At 53.5% G+C, this 12,099-nt stretch overlaps 1 protein-coding gene across 12 annotated transcripts in view; it reads left to right on the top strand.

Annotated features, from left to right (window-relative positions):
• The window catches only part of SYK (spleen associated tyrosine kinase), a 430,546-nt gene that overhangs the window by 398,301 nt on the left and 20,146 nt on the right, over positions 1-12,099 (top strand). For all 12 annotated transcript variants that reach the window (XM_085632733.1, XM_085632731.1, XM_085632724.1 and 9 more), the window contains one exon: positions 1,393-1,505. In XM_085632733.1, coding sequence (XP_085488859.1) covers positions 1,393-1,505 — 113 coding nt within the window. The remainder of the gene's footprint in view (positions 1-1,392; positions 1,506-12,099) is intronic.

Genomic DNA, 12,099 nt, shown 5'->3' with positions numbered 1-12,099 from the left:
TGGTATAGATACGGATAGACAGACTCGGGTATGATTAGAGGTACCGATGGGCTTAGGTTGGATAGAAGTTATAGGGCGTGAAAAGGAGTAGAGGCACTAAGGTATAGGTGAAGGCTTAGGCACTAAGGTATAGGTGAAGCTTAAGGCACTAGGGTATAGGTAGGGACAGATATACTTGAATGTAAATAGAGTTACTCTGAGGCAGATAAAAGCAAGAGAAATAGGTTTTGAAAAAGGCACAGGTAGGGGTAGAATTAACTGGGACTAGGTGGTAATAGAAGTACTAGGGTATAAGTACTCACAGAGAGATGCCGACTTAGGAAGCAGGGAATGGTGCTTATCAAGGTGCCGTCCTGCTATTGATTTAGAATTTGTGAGGAATTTCACCCTGCCCTGGACACATGGGGGCACAATGAGAAATAGGGACACACCATCAACCGGAATACTGTATGGTCTGAAAGAATGATTCTTGATATACTTCAGGCATCAATACAATAAAAGGTAAAAAAGCCACGCCCTGATGAAGTCCACAGTTAGTGGATGAAAGCGTTGGATGTTTTATGTCATTCTTGTGAGAAATAAAGATTACCTTGAGTGCAATATGGATGAAATGGTCCAATTTACTGAGGAAACTGTTTCTTAAAGTGCACTTCACATTTATGTAATGGATTGTTCTGATCTCTTGATCGCTCTTTTGGAAACAGCGGGAGCAGTGGATGTGCACGTGACGTTGCTCTCTAATTTCATGTTTTGGGCTGTGTTTTGGGAAATTGGGAGGGAGGTGCGATTGCTATATAGGCTCGCTGTTTCATTGCTTTGTGTACCTAGGGTATAAGTAGATGTAGAGGTACTAGGAATATGCAGTGGAAGGGGTTTTCATTTATAAGTAGGTAAATGTTGCAATCAGCAGTAGGTAATGAATAGCATGTTACACATATGAACCATCATACATTGTTTATGATATACTGATTTGTAATATGTAGTAGTAATACAAAAAATAACCACACCCAGGATATAAGGGGTTACACGGGAGCACTGTAATGAAATCACGCTCAATAGGCATTGTGTCTATTAGCAGAGCTATTTTCCTCTGCAAAGTCAGTGTCAGGCAATCTGCGAGACAGCAACTCGTAGTACTTCACATCTCGTTAGACAAGACTATATAATGATATTTAACCTCTTAATATGTGCAAATTCCGGCACAGAACAGGTTAATCTGATCCCTATTTCTGTTGATCTGTCCTATCTCCAACCCTGTCTTCCTTCTGCTGCATTGATCTCTTCTCTCCCTATCCCCCACTTGTCCATTTATTTATGTAAGAAGAACACATTTTTAAAAAGTCAGATTTTTTTGTGATCTCGATTTTTCTTTCTCAAATTCTCGTTTCTTAGGGTATGAAGGGAAATGAAATTCTTGTCATGCTTGAAAAGGGAGACAGACTGGATTGCCCTCCAAAGTGTCCAACGGAGATGTATGACTTGATGAAGCTGTGCTGGACATACAAGTAAGTTGCTCATGATTTGGTGGAATTGTAGTAAATGTCAAACCATGATTCTTAATGTATCTGTTCTTTTTAAACAAGTGTGTGAGTTTATACTCACACTTTTGAGTCCGTTGGATATTTTGTTGCAGTTATTTTGATTCACGATTTGTTTTAAAGAAGTAGATTAAATTGCAGCTTATTTGGTAAATATTTAGAATGCCTTTAATTAGCATAGATGCTGTCAAATTAATCATGATTTAATTAATTGCTAAGAACAGCAACGCAATCCTAAAATGTGTTGGTTTAAGACATATTCTGGTCTGCTGAAATTGTTCTATTCCAGAGACGTTTCTCTCTTATAGGTAATTGATTGTCTACTTTAATACAAACTATTGAAAGTTTTGAGAGTGTAGTTCCATGGAGGGCACCACAGATGATGGAAATGGATTATGACTTGTAGGTCTACAGAAGTTGTGACCTCTAGGCAACTGTACCCATTAGTTCTAAAAATTAAATGCTGGCGTGGTCTCGCCGGGCAATGGCGTGAGACGTGCGCTGCTTCTGCTCCGGGCCGCCGCTGGGGTCATTTGCATTCTTTAAGCGGTTCCCCTGCAGCGATCAGGTCCGAACTAACGCCTAAGTGCGGCTGAAGGCGAGGGGCTTCTAACGAGGGGCTTGGACGCGACCCGAGACGGCGGAGAGCTCGAGGCGCTGAGACGGCGGGGTGCTGGAGATCGCGGTCCCGCCCGCCCGCCATCTTGCATTTCACCTGCTGCCCGCTCCCGGCAACCAGCGCCGGCTGTCTGCGGCGGGGGAGAGAGTGGAGGCCCAGCGGACCCGGCGGAGTTCGTCGGGGTTGACCTCCGGAGCTGCCCTGAGGGGTCGTGGGCCCTGGACTGGCTGGGACATCGGTCCTGGGGTTCCTGCGGACGGCGTTGAGGAGTAGCGGCCGCCATCTTCCCCCGGCCTGGCCTTCCCGCCGGCCGGCCTGCTGAGGGCGCGGAGTGGAGAGGCGGCGGATGGTGACGTGCCAGCTGGGCCCGCGACGACAACGGCGACTACAGAGGTGAGGCGGGACCCGAGGCCCGTGAGGAGACCCGGGCTGTGAGACACGGCGCTGCTTCACCGGAGCAACGGGGCGCTGCGAGGGAGAACCTGCCCGCCATTTACTGTGTCAGGAGCGGCCGAGGCTGGGCGGCAGGGTAGGCCCCTGCGGAGACCTCGGCGGAGGGGCGGGCCTGGATCGCTGGGGGCCCCCGCAGGACTACCGGTGGTGGTGGGGGCCTCTGGGGCCTTACCCGGAGGTCGGTTGCCTTGCTTGCCTTGCCCCTGGTGATTGGCGGTGTGGGGCAGGACGGAGCGGAGTGAAAAAACCCGGGGAGCCGCGGCGCCCCTGGCCCCCCTGAGACGGCCGAGTTGGTCGAGACCAGTGCCCTGGAGCTCCGACCTGCGGCTCCTGCGGTTGAACACGGGGCGGCCCCGGGGGTCACTGGAGGCCTGCTACGCTTTTGCTGGGACCATTGGTTGACACCGGAGATCGGAGGAGCGCCCTGCGGCCGACTACTCTACTACGCTGGCCCTCGTGGACTGCACTGCGACGGGGACCCGCAGTGACACCAGCTTGTGCGCAGTGAGTTGTTCCTTGGGGGGGTTGCGGGCCCTCATCCTTTTGCTCACCTTGCTTACACTGGGGCCTTGCGCAGGGGCTTTGAGCCCGCAGGCGAGAAGACTGGGGACTGTGGAACACTGTGGTGCCCTGGCCTGGACTGAACTGGGAGTGGGGGCATAGGTTGGTCCTGTGACTGCTCAGAGGCGGGGTACTGTGGAGACCCTGCCGACTCAAGGGCGCACGGTGGTGGTCCGTGGAAGGGTCCCTGAAGGAGAGAAGTCGCCGGGCCAGTGCGTCTAGACCTCGGCCTCCTCGAAAACGACTGGCAGACTTGCAGCATGACGCGCACGAAGGCCGGGAGGGAGCCCCCGGCGACCTCCAAGGATGCCTCGGTTGCTGACCTGTGGGGAAAGTCCGGAGCGGCCTCGTCGGGAGGGGGTGCTGCCGCGGAGCCGGTCACCCAGTCATTCATGGCGCTCTTCATGCAAGAACTCAAGTCGGAGATTGGGTCCCTTCGCACTGAAGTCCAGGCCTGCGTCAAGGACCTCCGGAAAGAAGTGGGAGACCTGGGAGACCGCGTGGACGACATGGAGAAGACCCTGGACGCCCGCACGGAGGACCAGGAGCACCTCTGGCAGCGACTGGCGACCCTGGAGGAACAGCACGTTGAGCTCCATCAAACAGGAGGATTTGGAAAATAGAGGGCGCCGCAACAACATTCGCATCAGGGGTGTCCCGATTGGGGCTGAGGGGGACGATATAATGACATTTGTGGCGGACATGCTCCAGGAGATCCGCGGGGATGATGATGTTTCGCCGCCAGCCTTGGATCGGGCGCATAGGGTCTCGGGGCCGCCTCGGAGACCCGGACTCATCCCTGACATCCTGCCGAGGGTCCACTTCTTTGTAGAGAAGGAAGCGATCCTCAAAGCTGCCAGAGACAAACCTGACATCCTGTAGAAAGGCATGCATGTTCAGCTGTTTCAGGACCTGGCCTCCACAACCCTCCGGCGCCACAGGGACTTTCGGCCCGTCACGGACAAACTGCGGGAGCTCCACATCCGCTACCAGTGGAGCCACCCCTTCGCTCTCATCTTCCAGTGGGAGTCCAAACGCCGAGTGCTCCGATCCTACCGGGAGGCGGCCCAGCTGCTTCAGATCCCGGACTCCCCATCAGCTAGTCCGACGCGGCGCTCTGCGAAGGCTCGTGGGGCTCCTTTGAAACCGCAGTTGTCCATGGTGCGCCATTCACGACATCCTTCTTCCCCGGATGGCAGCAGATCGTCACGAGATAAGCAAGACATTATCAAACATATTGAATCTCTAGAGGGCGGCTCGCCGCTGGCAGGCTCTCAGGTCCCGCCCCATGAGTGAGACCCCCTGGGGTGGCCGCCACACCGGGCTGCAGGCGCTCTTCCTGGGAGTGCTCACGATCTTCTGGGCCAGTGGCTGCTTTGGTGGATACACTTTACCTGCTTCTGGCGCCCCGCCGGGGCGATGCGATTGGACCTGCCTCTTGCTATGCCGTGCATACCTACCGGAGAGGCGGTGGGCCGGAGCGGGCTCTTGATGCTGTGATTTTGTGGCTGAGCGATGACAAACCCCCACGCCTATCCATGGGAGAGTGACATCTCTGGGACAGCCTGTGCCACGCGGCCTGGCTACTCCCTAGACTGGAATAGGACATGTTGGCCATGTTGGCCGGTTCAGGACACATGTGGTTTTCCTTTGTTTTTCCCTTTTCTTTTCCTTCCCCACCTTTGGCGTCCTTCTGATGGGGGGGGGGGGGGGAGTACTGGCATGTGTGGGTGTGGGAGGGTCAATGCACGCGGAGGGGATCTGGGACTATGGCTAGTGAGCCGTGCTGGAAGGTCCTTTCCCTTAATGTGAAGGGGCTCAACTCGCCCAACAAGCGTCGCCAAGTGTGGCGGTACCTCCTGCTTCAAGACCCTGACATAATTTTCCTCGAGGAGACCCACCTTCTCAAGGTTTATGTCACCCGCATGGCACACCCTCGATATCCTAGGCAGTTCGGGGCCTCGGCAACCACTAAAACGGCGGGGGTGGCTATACTCTGCCGGGCAGGAATTGAACCGGGGGCGAACAAGGTGCTTAGAGACAGCGAGGGTAGGTTCTTGAGGGTTGAGGTCAAGAGGGGTCATCGCATGCTCACCTTATGTAATCTCTACGCTCCCAATCAGGGTCAGGACCTTTTTCTACGCCGGCTGATCAGGGACCATCTAGACCAGGTCACTACGGACCTCATAGTTGGGGGCGATTTCAACCTGGTGTGGGACGCGGAGCTAGATCGCTGTGGGGGGGCCTTTCACGGGGTGGGGGCCATGTCTGCGGCAGTGAAGAGCTCCCTTAGCGCCCTCAACTTAGTAGACGTCTGGCGCTACCACTCCCCAGGCCTGCGCGATTACACATACTATTCACATGCGCACCATTCTTACTCCCGGATAGACCTGATACTTGTCTCTCACTCCCTGCTCAAAGACACTATTTCGGCGACGCACTCTAGCATCTCCATTTCGGATCACGCCCATGTGGAGCTGCGTTTTCACAAACGTGGTACTGGCTCCCCGCATTCGTGTCGCTGGAGGTTCCCGGAACACATACTCAGGGACCCGGTGGACAGGGAGGAGATACAGGAGGCTATTTTAGCCTACTTTGCTTCCAATGATCTCCCGGGGACCCCCCTCTCCCTCCTGTGGGACGCCTTCAAGGCTACTATTCGGGGTACCCTCACTGCTATCGCAGCCGTGAGAGCACGAGAGGCTCGCCTCTACGAGCACAAACTCGACCGGGAGGTCAGACTGCTCGAGAGAATGGACCACGAACGTCCGTTGATGGTACACAAGCGCAGGTTGGCTATCCTGCGAGGCCAGCTGCGAGCCCACAGAACGAACAAGGCGGAGCGGGCCTTACTGGCACTTAAGCAGCGGTACTATACAGGGGGAGACAAGGTGGGTGTCGTGCTGGCGCGACGCCTGCGCACGCGGGCGGCCAAGGCCCACATCACGAAACTGCAAAGGGCGGATGGATCCTGGGCCACTTCGGAGTCGTCTAAGCTCCAGATGTTTCACGACTTCTACGCTACTCTCTATGCTGCTGACCCCCCCGCGTCGGACTTGATTGCCTCCACCATGGAGGCCTGTGCCTGGGAACCGCTAAGTGAGCGCCAGTCGGGACTTCTTGAGGCCCCCATCACTTCAGAGGAAATGGCGAGCGTTCTGCGTGATCTCCCACTGGGGAAAGCGCCCGGACCAGATGGGCTACCGGTATCCTTCTATCGGGCCTTCTGGCCACAACTGCAACCATACCTTCTGCGTCTCTTCAACTCGTTCGACGAGTTGACGGGCCCGTCGACCGATATGGCAATGGCGGAAATCGCTCTTATCCCGAAACCTGGGAAGGATCATACCCTTTGCTCCTCTTACCGGCCCATCACGTTGCTAAACACAGATCTTAAGCTGTATACTAAACTTCTGGCTAAACGGCTTAGTGTCCACATGCCCAACCTTATCGAGCCGGACCAGGTGGGGTTCATCCAGCATCGTCAAGGGGCAGACAACGTGCGCCGAATAGCACACATCGTCGGGAAAGCCAAACACTGGGGGATACCGGCGTGCCTGCTCTCGCTCGACGCGGAGAAAGCGTTCGACCGGGTGGACTGGCGGTTCCTCCGCGCGGTGCTCCAGAAGGTGGGTCTTGGCCCGAAGATGGTGGCGCGCATTATGGCTCCCTATCTTTCGCCGGTAGCTAGGGTGCGCGTGAACGGTCAGCTCACGCCGGCCTTCTCCATCTGTAGAGGTACCCGACAGGGCTGCCCCCTATCCCCACTATTGTTCGCTCTTGTGGTGGAACCCCTCGCCATCATGGTACGCCGGTCCCCCGACATAAGGGGCATCTCCCTCCGGGGGGTGGAGCATAAAATCGCCCTTTTCGCGGACTACCTCCTCCTTACCCTATCGGACCCGCTGCGCTCCCTGCCGGCGACCCACTTGCTGCTCCAGGACTTTGAACAGGCGTCCGGGCTCAAAATCAACCATGCAAAATCATGGGCCCTCAACATCTCGATCCCGGATGGAGATCTGCTGGTGCTTCAGTCCTCCACTCCCTATCAGTGGGCGGTCCACTCGGTGCGTTACCTCGGCCTCAACGTGACTCCAGACCTGGCCACCTGGACGCAGGCCAATTGGCAAGAGTATAAGTGCTCGGTCCAGAAGGACCTGCGCGCGTGGAGAGCCTTGCCGCTCTCTTGGCTCGGCAGACTCAACACGGTGAAAATGTCTATCTTGCCAAAGATCCTGTACCTCTTCCAAACCCTGCCGACGCCGATCCCAGAACACCAGATCCAGGGACTCCAACGGGAGCTACTGGCGTTTATCTGGGGTGGGAAGAAACCGCGCTTCTCCAACACGATCTTGATGCTCCCCCGGGACAGGGGTGGCCTAGCGTGCCCGAATCTCCTTGAGTATTACTGGGCGTCCCACCTGCGTTTTGTCTTGGAGTGGGGGGCGTGGGAGAGTGAGAAGGTGTGGTTCCACATGGATCAGGCTGTCACCTGCCGCCCTCTGTGGGATCATGCTTGGCTGCCTCGAGGGGCGCGCCATCGCAGCGCGTATATGGCTGTCCCCACCAGAACAGTCCTTGAGATTTGGGACAAGGTGGCGGTTCGGAGAGGTCTCACTTCCTTCCCGTCCCCGCATACCCCCATCGCGCACAATCCGCTGTTTCCGCCAGCCTGTCATCCACCCTTCTTTGCCAATTGGACGGAGACTGGCTGCAGAACGATAGGGAACCTCTTCACGGGGGGTAGTTTTAAATCCTTTGCGCAATGCCAGCAAGAATTTGGGATCTCAGAGAATGACAAACTCCAATACATCCAGCTTCGCCACTGGATCCAGGGCTCCTCCCTGACACAGGCAGCCGTGCGTCCTTTCACACCGTTCGAACAGCTAGCGCGCACATTCGGCGCATACAAGGGACTGATCTCACGTATATACGGGGTGTTGCAGCACGCGCAGCGGCCTGTCCCACATCTATACCAATCGAAATGGCAATCCGTCTCTAGCTCGGGGGTCGCCCCTTCTCAATGGGCGAGGCTGTGGAGAGATATCCCTAAAATTCTGCGTAGCATTCCGCAACAAGAGTCAGCCTATAAGGTGATGACTCAATGGTATTACACCCCGGTTCGGCTTCAGAGGATGTTCCCTGCGACGTCTCCCCTTTGCTGGCGCTGTACTCAGGCGCCAGGAGACTTCATTCACATTTGGTGGACCTGCCCCCTGATCACTACTTTCTGGAAAGAGATCCTAAGCCATATCAAACGGGTCCTGGGGTACCCCCTGCCTGCGGATCCGCTGGTTGCGGTCCTGGGCCTCCGGCCGGAGAATACGAGAGCCATGACGGGGCGTGACCGACACCTTAGCCTACACATGCTATGCGCCGCCAAACAGACGGTGGCACTATATTGGAAAAAGGTGGAGACGCCCTCCATCAACGTATGGTTTACTCGCCTGTGGCATGTGGTGGCGATGGAGCTGCTCACGGCCCGGCTTCAGTTCCGGGATACTCAATTTAGGAAACTCTGGGCGCTCCTGGTGGACCACCTGGGGCGGTTGGAGCATGCCCGAATGAAGCCGCCACGGCTGCGGGCCCTGAGGTTCTTCGAAGATGTTATATGCCCGGCGGATCCGGGAGATCATTGGGGGCTGTCGGGTGGTGGACGGGGAGAGCCGGCCACCGCCCTTCCACCCACTGGCGAGGAGACTTCGCCTCTACTAAGCCGGGACGCCGCGGTTCCCGCTGTCTAGGGGGTAGGGCAGCGGATGCTTTTGGCTTTCCCCGCGCCTAGGACGCTTCCCCCCCCCCCTCCCCTCACCCTCCCTGGCACCCTCCCTGTTTCCCCATTTTGTCCCAGGTTCTCCCCCGGTTAGTTGATTGTATTGTGGGTTCTCCTGAGCTTAGGGACGGCCCCGGGGGCCTGGCGCACCACTCTAGTGCGGTCAAATCTGAACTGCCTTATGGCCGGCTTCTTGCGGGTGGGCCTCGTCTAATGGCAGCTGTGCCGCCCCTCACCGGATAGGGCCCACTTGACGGATACGGTGCTCCTATCGCCCTAGGCCCCCCGCTACTGCATGCTGGAGGTGTGACCATGAGCAGCTGGAAGGGAAGTGGGAAGGGTGGGACCCCCGTCTGGTGACCACTTGTTCCTCTCTTCCGGGGCGGGGGTGGCGGCGCACTTACAGTAATTACCTGCCAGGCACAGGAGGCACTGAGGGGTTTCCACTCTCGGTATCCTGCAACAGGCCGATCCTACCACGGGGCATGTAGTCATTTTCTGAGCCTGCTGCTGACCTACGGCAACCCTGCGATTGTTCGTCTCTGCAGGTATACCCTGGAGAGGCCCCTGGGTAGGGGGATTTGGGGCCAAGGGACCTTGAGCATGATAGACCTGTACCTCCAGCTGTACCTGGGTCGTGGCATATCCTTTTGATTGGTCGGGCCCTCGCCCATTGTTGCTTGAATGTGGTAGCTGCCGGCCCCTGTGGTTGTAGGCGAATCAGCTGTGCAATGCTACAGGAGTGTTCCTTTAAATTCAATAAAAAGTTGTATGTAAAAAAAATTAAATGCTAATCTCTAAAATTATTTATCAAAACCAAAGATCAGACCAGAGCAGAGGGCACAAATGGCTCTTTTTTTTTTTTTACAGTAACAATGACACATATCACAGATAATAGTAGGCTGGTGGTTGATCAAGTGATAATAAGCAGCATGATCACCATCGTGGGTCCAGTTGTCCATTCTTATGAAATTCAGTTAATGAAAACATTTGATAGCAATTAATCCATGAGCTCAATAAGATCACTCCTCCAAAAATGTTTCGGCTTGTCATAAACTGTTGGATGCCTTCCTCAAGACAAAACAACACCCCTAACCATTATGTAAATTCCACTTTAGACACATTCTCAAGATATTGTAACCACAGGAACCTCCATAGATTTTGCTTAATTTTTTAGTGTTCATTAAAATAAATGACAAAGATGTACATATTTTCTTGGTCATTTCTTTGTCAGTTCTTACTGAGCACTATTTCAATATATACTTTCTTTTTCAGTATTGATTTTTCTAAGTTATTTCACTAATCAACAGATCTAACCTTCCCCTAGAAGTCATGTGGTGATAACGAAAAGGTATTTTGTTGTGTGTGATCCATTCCAATCGGAGAAGTTGTGCTTTCTCCATTCAGGCACAGCAATCTCTCTTCCAAGGTGTGGGTGTGGATGTCCTTGGCATACATCTCAACATTCACCTGTATAGGATGTAGGGCCCGTGCTATTGGATCCATCTGACACTTAGTGCAAATCCCTTTGAATGAATGATTCCATAAACCCAAAGGAGTACTTTATGGCTATAGTTCAGGAGATGGAAGCAGATCAGTTCTAAGGCACCTGGAGATATCCCGGACTACTCATATTTATTTTTTCAGAAGGATATTTTAATCTACATCATCATACGGTTCCACTGCTGACCTATTTGTGGATTTGTGTTCTACTGACAAGAAAGCAGGAAACTGAGCTCGAGGATGGGCCACGTGCAGACAGAGATGTACTGGACAGAACAGTGCAAGGCCAGAGTAGGGAGTTATTAGACGCATTGATTGCTCGCTAACAAGCTACTTAAGGCATACCACTGAGCAGTTAAATCAGTTATCTCTTGTTTTTTTCCAGTAACAGGAAGTTTCCTTGCTTTTTTCATTGTAATGTGATCAGTCGGTTAGAAGTACACATGTGCGTTATCAAAATTGTTTTCTTGGCATTGTTTGGACAGCTACAGGAAACTGCAAACACAAGGTTGCACTAGTATTATTGTCTTTGGTGTAGCGTGGAAACGTATTTGTATTTTACTTTCATTTTAAGTGGAGCAGGTTAAATGTGCAAATACTTCTTTATCATTATAACATTAACAGAATTCATTTTGACACCTTTGTGAGGATGGAAGGCTGCATTAGTCCAGCAAATATTCAAATCTGTATTTGCAGGGATCACTGAAACTCTGCAAAATGACCCAAATAGCTATTTAACTGAAACTAGAGTAAGTGGCTGTAACCAGCAGAAACGTTCAAGTGTTTGCATTGCGTTAAGCTTTCAGAGCTATTACCCATTTATCTAGCTAATGACCTCAGCACTAGCATCATTTCCTTTGATGTCCAGGGATGTTATGTACCTCCACATAGAGAAAAATAAAAAGCACAATGGGCCTAGTGGGAAGACATGAACCAAATAGTAACCTCAAGTTTGTCAAAAGGGGCAGTACTGGGGACAAGCAAATCAAAAACCTAGAGATCAACCTCTCAGACGCTTCTCTTAATAGACAACAACTAAGGGCCTGATTACGAGTTTGGTGGTGTGGCGCTGGGACCGTCTTGCTGCAGCACCGCCAAACTTATGGTGGGGCCGCCCGGCAGATTACAAGTGTTGCTCGTGTCTGGTGGGCTTTTTTTTTTGCTGTTCCCATGGTGGTACCCTGAAAATGGGCACCTCAATGGGAACAGCAAAAACAGTTCCTGCACAGCATGAACTGTAAATTACATGCCATGCAGGAACTGTGGTGCATGCACACAGAGGGGCACATGTTGTGCACCCCTGCATGCACCGCAGGGCACAGAGGCACAAGGGGGCTCTGTAGGGCCCCCTTTGTTTCATCTCCACCACCGGTTTTTATGGAGGAGGAACTGCCATGAAAACTGTGGCAGAGAGCAAACTCATAATATGCTTGGCAGGACCGAAACAGTCCTGTCAAGCATATTTCGGCCTCCTGACTGCTGCAGCACCACCAGGGATTGGTAGATTTCTGGCGGCAGGGCAATGGCGGTCAGACCGCCCTACTTGTAATAGGGCAGTTGGAAGACCTCCACTGCCACTGCCACGCACCCCCAAGTCTGGCTGTTCGTGGACTGCCAGACTCTTAATAGAGTCCTACGTCTTTTGAATAAAT

Source organism: Triturus cristatus, chromosome 2_1 (assembly GCF_964204655.1).
Source record: "Triturus cristatus chromosome 2_1, aTriCri1.1, whole genome shotgun sequence".
NCBI classification, from domain to species: Eukaryota; Metazoa; Chordata; class Amphibia; order Caudata; family Salamandridae; genus Triturus; species Triturus cristatus.
This window is presented reverse-complemented; position numbering and strand designations above follow the sequence as displayed.